This window comes from Leishmania mexicana, chromosome 14, assembly GCF_000234665.1.
Source record: "Leishmania mexicana MHOM/GT/2001/U1103 complete genome, chromosome 14".
In the NCBI taxonomy this organism is placed as follows: domain Eukaryota; phylum Euglenozoa; class Kinetoplastea; order Trypanosomatida; family Trypanosomatidae; genus Leishmania; species Leishmania mexicana.
The window spans coordinates 542,742-556,669 of NC_018318.1; the positions used below are offsets into that span (position 1 = coordinate 542,742).

Below are 13,928 nucleotides of genomic sequence, written 5' to 3' on the forward strand. Positions count from 1 at the left end.
GAGGCGTGTAGTGCGTAGAGGGTGACGCAGGGACCGTGCTCAGGTGACCGAGTCGGCGCACTGCTGGAGCCTGCGCCCTTCGCTGCTTCGCACCACGCGATGGGGGGGGGAGCCTGTGACGGCGCGGGGGAGGGACGTCGAGCAGAGTTTGAGCGCGTACTGCACGGCCGCCCCGGTGCACGTGGAAGTCAACGTCTACTTGGCTGCATCGGTTTCTGTTTCTTTTGTGTTTATGCGGTACCGCACCATTCTGCGCACCATCACCGACATGAGCACGCGCGTCCCGCTTCCTCTTTTCTTGTTGTGACGCCGTATTGGTGATGCCGTGGCGGGTGCCTTCTCTGTTCATGTGCGAATTATGGATTCACATATACGTCCACACAGCACAGACAACACACACATATATATATGTAGATATATGTATCGAGAGGATTACGTGGAGTGAGAGACGGCGATGATCGTAGTGATGGTGATGGGTGCTTTGTCGCATCCCCCTCCCTCTGCACGTTCCTTTCTGTGGTGTGTGTATGTGTGTTGTTTCTCTGACGTATGTGCGTGTTCACCATCGTGTGCCGTGTCCTCGCCGTCTGCGGGGTAGCTTTGCGTTCTTGTCGGCCCTGTTGTTGTGATGTCGTGCCACTGTATGCGGTGACAACAGCCGGTGCGCGAGAGGGAAAGAAAAGCTTCTAGGAAGTAGTGCCGCAACGTGAGCAAGAAGGAAAAGAGAACCCACACGTGATGTGGTGTGCGTGCGTGCGGGCCAACACTCGGATCCACACGGACGGACTGACATGGACGGGACGACATGGGCGGGCTGACATCCCTTTGAGAGTCTGTACTCACGATCTTCTAGTCAACGCAAGCGTCAGAGGGCGAAGAAAGCGGGGGACGGGGGTGTTGGTCTTTGGCGTAGGCCAGGGCCTTATTGTGCCGCCGCCTCTCCTCCCTCTCCGCCTCAGCTCTCTTCCACCTGCTGCTGGATCATCTCTCCACTGTCTGAGGGCCTTTCCACCTCACCTGTGCCTCTGCTCATCCGCCTTCCCGCACGTACTAAGAGCCACACGAACGCACGCACCCACACCGGCGTGTGTCCCATTCCTGCTTCCCTCTTGAGTCCGATGTACAATCCGGCGCTACCCAACCACTACCGCGACGTCGTCTTTACGTCGTATGTCCGCCGGCGCCAACGCGAGGAGGCGGCGGCCGCACAGAAGCAGCGGCAGCCGAACGCGCTCGCCTCGGCGCTGTCTGCGTCGTCGCACGTCGCACCGCCCATGGCATCTGCGAGCGCGCCACTGCTGGGCCTTTCGGCAGAGGAACTTCACCAGCACCGTATCAAGGAGAGTGCTGCCCTCGGCATCCAGCGGGCGGTGATGATGGAGAAGGAGGCCCTCGAGGTGGAGCACAAGAAGCGCAAGCTCGAGGGAAGCGATGCCCGATCTCGCATCAGCAGTCGCCTCGACAAACTCAAAGCGTTGGCGGCGAAGTCAAAGGCGGTGACAGGTGTGTCGGTCTCCGCTGACGCTGGTGACGCTGTGTTGCAACCAGACGGCCCGACATCGCCAACGTCGTCTCAAAAAACATCGTCGTCGTCGTTCGCCGCCGAAGCAGCACCGTCTGCTCCGCTCATGTTCCAGCGCTCCTCCCTTGCGGCGGGTGGGTATGTCATGGCCGCGGCCGACCCATCCCTCCCAGGCATGCTGCTGCGCACCAGCACACGGTCTGCTGTCCAAGGAAAGCCGAGCTCTACGCTTCTCCTGCGCTTCCTTCATGATAGCCCCGTGCTGGGGTGGAGTGAAGCCGCCATCGCAGAGGCGTCTACCTTGTCCTCGGCGGAGTCGTCCCTGTGCGCACCGGTGCTGACGCAGGTGCAACAGCTATGCCGCCGGTTCGGATTTGTGCGTAGCATGGCCGCACGTGTGTATGCCGAGGATGTCGTCACCGCAGCCCTCGCACGCTCACGTTCACAGACCAGCGTGGAGACCCAAGTGCCGTCTGCCGAGGAGGTCCGGCGGGAGCAGTTGCGCGTGTGGGTGCGCTTCGACAGCGTCACGGAGGCCTTCAAGGCGGCGGAGAGTCTCGCGAAGGAGGTGTCGCCTGCCACACCGGCTGGTCGACCTGTGTTCGCGGTGGCTTTCTACCCGACTGGCCTCTACGACTCGGACGCGCTGGAGCTGCGTGAGGAGGACCTGCTGGCCCCCGCTGCGTGAAGGGGGAGAGAATGGGGCGGGAAAGACGACAGATACTGCACACAGAGAGAGAGGAAGGCGTGTGTTTGTGCCGTCTTCCCATCTTCCACCACCTCCTTGCGCGACCAGATCCCGTCGTGATACGGAGAGCACATGGCTCTCGCTCCTACTTTGGTATTCTGCACCTTTAATCGTGTCTTCTTGCCTCCCTCTCGGGCAGAAACCTACGCACCCTCTCTTGCTCCGGCGGCTTCATGGGCCCTCGCCTCTCCGTCCATGAGCGGCACCTCCACACCAACCAGCGAAGATGAGAACGAATCGTGCATGGATACCCTGGTGCCATACGCTTTTCGCCTACCTTTGCGTCACCTTCCCTCCTGCGTGATCGTTGACTTCTCGGTGGACAGCACTGGAGTTGAAACCATCGACCGCTGCCAACTGATCGTGTGCGCGCGCTTTACCGTGCGTTCTTCGCTCGCTTTTGATATTCTGATCTCCCGATGACGCAGTGCGTCTGTGTGTGTGAGGGGGAGGAAGGGGCGCACGTCAGTGTGTGGCATCCAGGGTCCACTACCCACATGCTGTGTGGGGGTAGGCCAGGCAGCCCCCGCCGCCCCTTACCCCTGCCAATGCCGAGCCGCCGCTTCCGGTGGTGACGGGGTCAGGCGCCGATAGCGTAGGGTGCGGCGAGGTCCTGGATGGCGCCGCGTCGGAGCGGCCCGTCACGGTGGGCACGTCTGCGCCATCCGTGCGGCGGGCAGAGTGCCGGCGTGACTGGAAGGCATCTGACCGGGCCCCCACACGGCCCGCTGGTGGTGAGGCGCCTGGGCCACCCCGAGGAGGACGCGCCACGTGGCGGCCGGCACAATGGGGTGCGGTGGGAGTGGGGGAGCGGCTGTGAGGGGACATGCGAGGCGTGTAGTGCGTAGAGGGTGACGCAGGGACCGTGCTCAGGTGACCGAGTCGGCGCACTGCTGGAGCCTGCGCCCTTCGCTGCTTCGCACCACGCGATGGGGGGGGGAGCCTGTGACGGCGCGGGGGAGGGACGTCGAGCAGAGTTTGAGCACGTGCTGCACGGCCGCCCCGGTGCACGTAAAGACGAATGTAGGGACGCGGAACAGAAAATCTACTCGGATTGTCGGACTTGAGAAGTCTAGTGGGCGGCGCACACGCTCGGCACCATCGCCGACCTCTCCCTCCGGCTGCCTCGTCTAACGTTATGCACATCTCCGCCTCTTTCTACGTTCATGTCTTCTGTTCGTTTTGGTTGTGGTTGTTGGGATGGTGATGGTGGAACACGTGCCCGCACATCCACGTACGCATGGGTACGTGCACATTGGTATAAACTCGGGGCTTTTGTGATTTGATCCCTTCATAGATATCTGACATCACTGCGTCCCGTCTTCGTTTCCTCGCCGCGTACACCCAGAGAGAGAGACAGACACGCGACAGAACACTCAGGCCGGCGCACCCGAGTCTTTAGCAGTCTCTAACTCTCCCGCTCTCTCTTGGTCTGCCTCTGCTCTTACTGCCTTGCAGCCAAACCACCTCGTCTTCGTCCGTCTTCGGCCTCTCACCGTTGGTATCGCCTCCTGCTCGCGTGTGTTCCTCGTCCTGCTCCTCTACGTGAACGATCGACTCGACGGCCTCGTCTCCACCCCTCCCCCTCCCCATCGTTTCGCATCACCTCTCAGAGATGGCGTCGCTCATCCCCACCCTGGCTGAGCAGGACCCGGAGCTGGCGAACATGATCGAGCTTGAGATGAGCCGTCAGTTCCGCGGCTTGGAGATGATTGCCTCGGAGAACCTGACGTCCAAGGCGGTGCTGGAGTGCCTCGGTTCTACCCTGACGAACAAGTACGCTGAGGGTGAGCCTGGCAACCGCTACTACGGTGGCACTGCATTCGTCGACATGGTCGAAAACCTCGCCAAGAAGCGTGCCCTGTCCGCCTTCAGCCTCGACCCGGAAGAGTGGGGGGTCAATGTGCAGCCCTACAGTGGGTCACCGGCAAACTTCGCCGTCTACACGGGTCTGCTGGAGCCGCACAGCCGCATCATGGGCCTTGACCTGCCCAGCGGCGGCCACCTCACCCATGGCTTCTACACGCCGAAGAAGAAGGTGAGCGCGACGTCTATCTACTTCGAGTCCTTTCCATACCATGTCAAGGAGGACGGCCTGATCGGCTACGACGCTCTCGAGTCCGTCGCGCTGGTGTTTCGACCTAAGATGATCATCGCAGGTGCCTCGGCGTACGCGCGTGACTTCGACTACGAGCGATTCCGTCACATCTGCGACGAGGTGGGCAGTCTTCTGTTCATGGACATGGCCCACACGGCCGGTCTAATCGCCGGTGGCGTGCTAAAGTCACCGTTCCCGTATGCAGATGTGGTGACGACGACGACTCACAAGTCCCTGCGCGGGCCGCGTGCTGGCATGATCTTCTATCGCAAAAAGGATCGCCAGGGCAACCCCACGGACCACGAGAGTCGCATCAATCAGGCAGTCTTCCCTGGCTGCCAGGGCGGCCCGCACGAGCACCAAATCGCCGCTATCGCCACACAGATGCGGGAGGTGTGCAGCCAGGAGTGGAAGGCATACGCCGTGCAAGTGCAGAGCAACGCCCGCGCATTGGCAGCCGCGCTAAGCTCCAAGGGCCACGTGTTCGTTTCTGGTGGCACAGACAACCACCTGCTGCTGTGGAATGTGCGGGTGCACGGGCTGACCGGTAGCAAGATGGAGAAGCTACTCGACGCCGTCTCCATCTCGGTCAACAAGAACACTATCCCTGGCGACAAGAGTGCCATGACGCCTGGCGGCATTCGCATTGGCACTCTGGCGCTGACTTCTCGCGGCATGGTGGAAGCAGACATGATCACCGTCGCCGAGTTCCTCGACCGCGCCATCGTGCTGGCCAAGCAAATCCAGGCAGGGATGAACACGGTGAAGCTGAGCGACTTTGTCGAGGCGCTGCAGACGCACGCCGGCGTGGCCGCCCTCCGCACGGATGTGGAGGCCTTCGCGACCACCTTTGCGATGCCCTCCTTTGATGTGGAGCGAATCAAGTACAAGGACAGTCTGCCCGGAGAACATTGACGGAGCCCTGAAAGAAACTTTGAGAAGGTCTGTGATCTGCACTCGTGGTGGTGTACGTGTTTAGACGTGTGCCGCATATGCACTGTCTGCTAAGCGAGCGGGAGGAGTGGGCAGACGGGAGGGGGTCGAGCATGGTAGAGCGAGCGGGCGGGGCTGCATCGGTAGTGATGAGTGCGGCTGCAAAACCGCCGGTTTATTTCGCTCTGCTTCGACAAGATGTAACGTCGCCACAAACGTTCCGTTGGTAACGAGCCACGTGGCGGGGGATGTGCGGTTGCATCCTCTTGTGGCGCGCGCGTCGACTTCGCCATCTCTCCATAGCCCCGGATACCCCTTGTGATTCTGCACGGCCACTTCCACCACCGTTCCTGCGCCACACGCTAGGTGTCCAACACCACGTCGCTGCACACACTATTCGCCCGAACGTTTTGTTTTCTTTTGCGTCGGCTCGTTTTTGTTTTTCACTCGTTGAGTTCAGGAGTCAAGCGGTTGGTGAGTCGTGTCAGGCGTACTCGCGCACACCCGCACACGCAGCGTATACCCATGTCTAGAGGGTGACAGACAGCGGCTGAGACAGACTTCGCGCCGGGAAGGGTGATGCAGTGCGAGGAGGAGGAGTGAAGAGGGCGAAGATACACAGCGAGGTAAACAAAGTGAGGAGCGATGCGCGCAGGTTAAGAATCTCTTGTGGTAATACAGTTGAACGATAACCTGGCTCTTGAGGTGAGCTGTGCAAGCACATCCTTTCGCCCCTCTCCCTCCCTCGAGTCTCTCGTTCTACACCGAAATCCCGCTTGCTCCACCTGTGCGCGTGTCTGTCACAGGATCACTACATCTTCTCCGTTGTGCCTCCACGCACACACATATATTTATATATACGGTCACCCTCTATTTATCGTTATCCTTTTTTGTGTCTCCGTCTGTCTGCCGGTGTGCGTGTGTGTGTGTGTGCAGCGGTCAGACGGAGGGTGACGGACGACGGGTCAGAGAGAGAAAAAGCCCATCCTGAATAGATGAGGTGGCGGCGGAGGTCCACCGAAGCCCTTCTCTCTCCATCCTTTCCCCCTCTCTCCTCAGACTACAAGGGCCGTGCCTCCTGCTAACGCCACTGTCAACGTCTGCGGAGGTTTATTTACCCATTCACGCAGACAGGCGGAGGTGGAAGACACCTTTCCATACGCGCACACATGTCTCGCACAGACACAGCCCGGCGATCCTTCTGCCCTTTACGGCGACAGCAGGCATGGAGGGGGAAGTCGTCTTTACCGCAAGAATATGTAGACACTGGCAAAGTAAAACGGAGAGCAGACGCACTTCGCTCTCCTCAACTCGCTGATGATAGTGCGGAAGGCGAGATGTGTTGCTACCAACCGAGAGAGGTTTGCGGATTCGACGCCCATGAGCTCCCGATGCCGCCTTCAATTGGTTGATATTTGAACCTATCCACTTGCAACCGTGCAGCACGTGCTCAAACTCTGCTCGACGTCCCTCCCCCGCGCCGTCACAGGCTCCCCCCCATCGCGTGGTGCGAAGCAGCGAAGGGCGCAGGCTCCAGCAGTGCGCCGACTCGGTCACCTGAGCACGGTCCCTGCGTCACCCTCTACGCACTACACGCCTCGCATGTCCCCTCACAGCCGCTCCCCCACTCCCACCGCACCCCATTGTGCCGGCCACCACGTGGCGCGTCCTCCTCGGGGTGGCCCAGGCGCCTCACCACCAGCGGGCCGTGTGGGGGCCCGGTCAGATGCCTTCCAGTCACGCCGGCACTCTGCCCGCCGCACGGATGGCGCAGACGTGCCCACCGTGACGGGCCGCTCCGACGCGGCGCCATCCAGGACCTCACCGCACCCTACGCTGTCGGCGCCTGACCCCGTCACCACCGGAAGCGGCGGCTCGGCATTGGCAGGGGTAAGGGGCGGCGGGGGCTGCCTGGCCTACCCCCACACAGCATGTGGGTAGTGGACCCTGGATGCCACACACTGACGTGCGCCCCTTCCTGCCCGTCACACTGCATCGTCATCGGGTTGCCGATGGCGCTGCGGGAATGGCTGAGAAGCACGATAATGGCGGCTTGTTGTGCTTGCATGCGTTTTCTCTGTCATGCCGAACGTAGTTAGTGCAGTGCTAGCGTGTACTCCCCTTACATCACCCTCTGTCCTTCCCTCTTCTCCTCTATGCAATATATGTGCGTGTGTGTGCTCACCTGATCTGTGGTGCCCTTGCGAGCTGCTGTGTGGCACTGCGCCTCACCGTTGATGGTTCTCGTGCTCGTGCAGATCTGCATCCCCTCTCTTGCTGCACGTTGACCACCGCTCTCCGTGCGGGGAAGTCTCATCGGACTTCGTAGCGCCGCACGCACTCGGACGGTTCTGATTTCCTTTCTGTGCTGTTCTCCATTGCGTTCCTTAGGGTGTCTCGCAGGTGTTTATGATGCTCCGTAGCAGCAACCGTATTAGAAGCTGTCGCTGGCGCTACATCCGGGCAGCGCACACGGCACTTCTGTGCAGCCTACTCGTTGTGATGTGCATTGGTGGCCCTTCAGCAGTCTACGGAGTCGAGGCGGACGATGATACGCTCCGTCTCTTGCTAGCTGCAGGGGATAAGGCACTAGGCCAGGGGCGCGCACACTATGGGGAGGCGCTCTCAAAGTATACCGCTGTCCTCACTCGATGGCCCAAGAGTGAACGTGCGCTGTACAGTCGCGCAGAGCTGTACTCGATGATGAGGGAGCGGGCGACAGCGCTGGACGACCTGAACACGCTCCTGACGATCCACAAGGATCATCCGCAGGGATTGGCGCTGCGCATGTCGCTGAACACGCAGCTGGGAAATCTCGTGGACGCGCATCGTGATGGGAAGCACCTGGTTCGCGTCTATAAAGCGCTAAACAAGCCCGATAAGTCACATCAGATGTCAGAGAAGGTGCGCCGTCTCGAGCACTACACGACACGTTGGACGGCGTTGTCGGATTTGTGGTCGCAGCCTGTGGGGACATACAATGCGGCCTCCAACGACGCAGTACTCATGCGCAAGTACAGGGAATGCGTCGACCTGCTCGCGAAAATCATTCTCGAGTTTTCGATGGACAGCGTAGAACTTCGTCTGCGCCGTGCCGCCTGTGCTCTGGCAGCTGAAGATAACATCGCCGCCACGCAGGAGCTCAAGTACGTCACACAGCGCAGCCCACAGAACCTCGACGCCATCGCCCTCAACGCGCAAGCCCTGCGCGGGCTCGGCGCGCTGGACCAGTCCATGTCGGAGCTGCGTCGCTGCCTCAACCTCGATCCCGAGTACGCCCCGTGTGCAAGTCTGCACAAGCTGATCCGTCAGCAGCAGCGCATGATAAAGAACATAGAGAAGAGGTTGCAGGACAAGAAATTTGAGGCTGTAGTTCAGCTAATCGCCGAGGCCCGCGCAGCGGAGCCGCACGCGCCGTACGAAGAGCAGCTGGCGGCGTGGCACTGTGAGGCGCTGGTGAATTTGCGCAACACAGACGAGGGCATTCGTGTGTGCCAGGCGCTCGTGGACCGCTACGACGGCGCGAACAGTCCTACCGTCTTTGATGCATACATCCGCCTGGCAGAGCTGCACCTGCTCGACGACAACATAGCCGCAGCAGAGGCAGCGCTGCAGAAGGCGCGCGAGCTGCGACAGCACGACGGCAAGGTGGAAGAGATGCGAGTGAAGATCGAAAAGCTAAAGCGCACTGGCACCCGCAAGGACTACTACAAGATTTTGGGTCTCAAGAAGACAGCGTCAGCGCAGGACATTCGACGTGCATACCGCAAGCTAGCCAAGTCAAGTCACCCAGACCAGCTGCGCTCGAAGGACATGACGGACAGGGAGCGCGAGAAGCAGGAGAGGATGTTCCGTGACGTGAACGAGGCTAAAGAGGTTCTGCTGGACGAGGAAAAGCGTGCCCGGTACGACAATGGCGAGGATGTGAACCAGCCAGCTGGGCAGCGGGGCGAGCCGTTTTTTGGTAGCCACTTTGCCGGCGGCTTCCCTGGTGGCTTCCCTGGTGGCTTCCCTGGTGGCTTCCCTGGTGGCTTTCCTGGTGGTTTCCCCGGCGGCTTCCATCAGCAGCGCGACGGCGGCGGTCATCAGCAGTTCTTCTTTTTCAATCGTGAGAATTAGCCGTTGCGGCGTTTGCACATGTACATGCTTGACGAGGCGCTCATCTCCCTTCGCCTCCCCCTCCGCACACGCATCTTGATACGCTGTTGCCTTATTTTGCTCGTCACGTGTCATCGAACTACGCGTCGTCTTGGCTTGCGGGCATGCGTGCGTACCTCACTGCTGGTTGTCATGCTACACGGCCTTATACGCAATGGCGAACGCGATGGCACGCTGGGCGCCGCTACGTCGCGTCATTCTCAGTCGATCCTTGTCTTCACTACCAACGTTTTGTGGGCTCTCGCAGGTGTTCGGGGTGTAGTAAGGGGTGCGACACCAGATGTGTCACGATTCCCTCTGCAGTTGTGGGTGCGTTGCCTACGCGTGTCTGCTGTTCTCGCCTCCTTGAACTGCCACTGTTCTTTCTCTCAGCCTCGACGTCCGCTGCCCCGTCCACTGTCGCCATGCCAATGCATGCGTCAGCCTGATAAAGCGGGGAGGAGGTGTGTGTGTGTGTGTGTGCGCAGGCTCGAGGGCAAGGCGAATACGGCAAGGGATGAGGGAGCCGAGAGTGCGATCACGGTTGACCAAAGTCACACATGTGAAGGCGGCCAGACGGCAAAACGTTAGCTTTTCGTTCGGAGTGAGATATATATATGCGTTGACGTGTACCTGACTTCCTCGAAGGCGCCGCTGGTAGCCACCACCACCACCACCACCACCCGTCTATTTTCTACCGCCGTTCGGAGGCTGTTTTTGAACTGTATGTGTACAGTGAGAACAGATATCCACCAACAACCACAGGAGTAACCGAGCTGAAGAGCATGATCCAGCGCGTCACCGCGGGTTGCAGGATGTGATAACAACACACACCCCTTCTCTCTCGCGTAGCCATGGACGTTCGTAAGAGAGAGAGTCGTGCTTGTCCTTACTGGAAACCTTCTCTGCACGGGAAGGTTGGCGCATGCACACTCACGCCTACCCATAGACACGCATATACGTAAACCTATGCGCGGGGGGGGGGGAGGAAGGTGTGCGCGTGCCTTTCTTTTTTTGTTCTCTTGTGTGCCATCTTCGTCGGTGCCTCGAGGCTTATTTCGCGCCCGTCGCTTGAGGGGATTGCCACACGTGGCTGCACGCACACGGGCGCACGCGAAGCCCTCCTCCACTTTGCTGTGTCGTTGATGTCTCTGCACGTCTGCCAATCTCATTCTTTCCTCCCCCTACTCCTCCTCCCATCTGCGTGTCTCAGGAATTCACCACCGCGGTGCATCACACACAGACACCCACCCACACACACACACACACCGCGTGTGCCTTTTTCTGTTGGACTGCAACAGAGGTCTGCTCTTCCTCCTCTCCCCCGCTCCTCTTCTTAACATATCTTTGCGTCTTCGTCGTCGCTGTGCGCTTGTCTTGCGCTCCCCTCTTCCCCGTGTGTGTCTCTGTCCTGCACTCACGCACCTCGTCGTGGGAGTCAAGTCACAACGCACAGCCGTCTCTCTCTATCCCCTTTTCTCTTGTCTTGGGGTGGGAGGAGTGGTTTCTGGCTTTTAACGTTCCTGTTTCGTTCTGTTCTGGGCGTGTCTTCAAGGCCTGTGACTCCTCCCGACTCACCCAACAACTCTCACCATCGCGTGCACATTCCCCAGTCACGCGCTCACGCACAGACGTCCGCCAACGCGTTTGCCTCTTGTCCGGTGTGCTTCTCCTTGGACGGGCATCGTGCAACGACGCACACTTTTGCTGTTCCCTGTTTCATAAGGCTCTGTACGCCGGCGCTCGCGTCTGTTGTTGGATTCGGTCGGGGCCGTACAGTCGGCACACTTGTCTTCGTTTTCCTTACTATTATTCCCCTCTTCACATAACCCACCCAACCCTCCCCATCGCCGCGACGAGTGACACCCGAACGCCGACACCAACGCCCTTGCGGACACCGACTCGCATAAGAATTTACAGCCTCGAAGTACACGGGCGCGGCCTGCTGCGATACGTGCATGCACGCACACGCACATGCAGATAGGAATATACATGTAGGCGCAACACACGGAATAAAAAAACGAATTAACAACGAATCAGTATTCCCACTGTCATCTATCCACTCTCGAAGCCATGTCCAAGCTCAAGAAGGATGTGCTGTCTATCGACGGCATCTACTACGACACTGAGAAGGTGGCGCTGATGCACCCTGGCGGTGCGATGATGGTGCGCCTCTGCAACGGCCGCGAGTGCACGGCGATCTTCCTTACCTACCACCGCCGGCGCTTCCCCCACACGCTCTACGAAAAGTACCAGGTGCCAAAGGACCAAGTGCACCCCGACAGCCTAATCGAGCAACGCCAGCAGCCGAGCTACGACAGTTACCTGGAGCTGTGCAAGAGGATTCAGCCGATTATTGCACCAACCAAGGGTTTTGCTCCGTGGCACTACTACCTGAAGGCGGCCATCTGGCTAATGGTGATGCTCGGCCTCGATCTCTACTCCCTGTTCTACCGCCGCGCGTACTTGCTGACCGTTCTCCAGTCTCTTTCCATGGCCATGGTCGGCCTGAACGTTCAGCACGACGCCAACCACGGGGCACTGAACCGCGACTGGCACGTTAACCGCATTATGGGGCTCTCGCAGGATCTGCTGGGTGGTAGCAGTATCAGCTGGATTGTGAACCACGACTACGTTCACCACATCTACACTAATGAGCCGGAGCGTGATGCCGACCTCGAAATACCGCTGCTCCGCCTGCACAGCGGCATCCCGGCCAGGCTGGTTTACTGCTTTCAGCAGCTCTACATCTTCCTTCTCGAGGCCGTCTTCGGTCCGGTGCACGTGCTCTTCAACATCATCTTCCTCGCCAAGGGCCCTAGTGAGAAGCAGCGTCTTATCAAGACACAGTGGGGCGTGAGCCTGTGCATGCTCTCCATCATCCCGTACCGTCTCCTGTGCAACTTCCTGCACGCGACGAGCTTCTGCGACGGTGTGATGAACTGCATGCTGCAGTACACGTTTGGCGGCTTCTACCTCGCCTACTTTTTTCTCTTGTCGCATAACTTCGACGGCGCCAAGAAGGTCGGCACAAGTGACGGGCAGGACTTCGTCGCTTGCCAGGCGGAGACGAGCTGCAACTTTGGTGGCTGGTGGTGGGGTCAGATAAACGGCGGTCTCAACTTCCAGATTGAGCACCACCTATTCCCACGGGTGCACCATGGTTACTACGCCTACCTGGCGCCGATTGTGCGCGAGTTCTGCGAGGAGCGTGGCTTCACCTACACCCACTACCGCACGATTCAGGAGAACGTGATGAGCACGCTCCGCCACATGGAGCAGTACGGACGTGGTCAGGAGAAGCAGAAGAGCGCCTAGTTGGGACTCATACGGCACATGTCGCTGTTACGTAAGGAGATGTTACTGAGGCCGTCAGCGAGGGAAGACGAGAGGATTTATCACAATAGTGTCTGCTTGGCGTGGGCTCCAGTTGCTCTCACCTGCGCAGGCTACTCCTGCAGCACCCCATCCCGCCCCTTCACGAGCCACAAGACCGCCGTCAAACGCCGACCCCTCGTCTTGCCTGCTCTCGGGAGATCACCGCACACTTTTTGCTGATCCTGTTTTTGGTTCTTCAGTGGGTTCTTCATATTCCTTCCTAAGATTCGTGCACGCAGATACGTACGTATACTGATAAATAAATATATAAATATATGTATATATATATGTGTATTTATATGCATGCGTACGTATAGCTCGTACCACAATCCCATGTGCGTTAACGTGAAGATGAGAGCTGCGGGCGTCGTGTTGTGCGGGTGCGCCCGGTTGTCTCATGAGAGACGTGCGGTGGCGCACTTAAGTATGGAGGAGACGGGCTTCGTTATTTTTCGCAAATGCACGTACGGAAAACTATATATATATATATAACTAAATAGAAAAGGTGCAGCAGCGTACTATGGAAAGCGGGCAGTGATGTGCGCTTGTGAGGGGGGCGCGCATCACCGCAGTCGTTGTACACACAACGAATCACCGCTTTATCCATGGATGCAACCCGGGACTCCCCTCAAAAACCCTCCTGTCTTTCGTTGCCTCCGTCTGTTGCCCACGATTCCCTCTGACACGACGAAGACGGCGCGCCGTGCCCTTTGCCACACTTCACACATCCCTCACAGATATTTTTTTTTTTTTTGGGTGGGGGAGGGGGTCAGCCGAGCAGCAGGGAGGCGACGGCAGAGGACGCAGACAAAGCGGATATGCGCCCTCTGCTTCTCCCTTGTGTAATGCAGCTGTACACGTCATGTGGAGCGTTTGTGGTAAACTTGCTGCCTCTCCCCCTCTCTCCAGTTGTCTCTGTGTTTCTTCTCGTTGCCATTGCGCGCAGGAACATCGCTGCGCTCGCGCGTGCGTGTACACTCTTCTGATGTGTTCCGTGCGGCTACTAACCACGCCCTTGCACTTCTTTTGTCTTTTTCCTCTTTCTGCCGTTGGGTGCGCTGCAGCACACCCGCTCCACCTGTTCTCTGCCTCTCTCGCTCTCCCGCGCGTGG

General features: G+C 59.1%; 4 protein-coding genes across 4 annotated transcripts; all 4 read left to right on the forward strand.

Annotated features, from left to right (window-relative positions):
- Positions 1 to 1,118: 1,118 nt before the first annotated feature.
- On the forward strand, positions 1,119 to 2,210 carry LMXM_14_1311 (conserved hypothetical protein; the record flags this gene model as incomplete). The annotated part of the gene is made up of 1 exon (XM_003873457.1): positions 1,119 to 2,210. The coding sequence occupies one exon, from the start codon at positions 1,119 to 1,121 to the stop codon at positions 2,208 to 2,210; it is 1,092 nt and encodes a 363-aa protein (XP_003873506.1).
- Positions 2,211 to 3,885: 1,675 nt separating this feature from the next.
- On the forward strand, positions 3,886 to 5,283 carry LMXM_14_1320 (putative serine hydroxymethyltransferase; the record flags this gene model as incomplete). Its single annotated transcript, XM_003873458.1, has 1 exon — positions 3,886 to 5,283. The coding sequence occupies one exon, from the start codon at positions 3,886 to 3,888 to the stop codon at positions 5,281 to 5,283; it is 1,398 nt and encodes a 465-aa protein (XP_003873507.1).
- Positions 5,284 to 7,710: 2,427 nt separating this feature from the next.
- LMXM_14_1330 (conserved hypothetical protein) lies at positions 7,711 to 9,420 on the forward strand (the record flags this gene model as incomplete). Its single annotated transcript, XM_003873459.1, has 1 exon — positions 7,711 to 9,420. The coding sequence occupies one exon, from the start codon at positions 7,711 to 7,713 to the stop codon at positions 9,418 to 9,420; it is 1,710 nt and encodes a 569-aa protein (XP_003873508.1).
- A 2,091-nt stretch (positions 9,421 to 11,511) lies between these two features.
- LMXM_14_1340 (putative delta-6 fatty acid desaturase) lies at positions 11,512 to 12,756 on the forward strand (the record flags this gene model as incomplete). The annotated part of the gene is made up of 1 exon (XM_003873460.1): positions 11,512 to 12,756. The coding sequence occupies one exon, from the start codon at positions 11,512 to 11,514 to the stop codon at positions 12,754 to 12,756; it is 1,245 nt and encodes a 414-aa protein (XP_003873509.1).
- Positions 12,757 to 13,928: the final 1,172 nt, after the last annotated feature.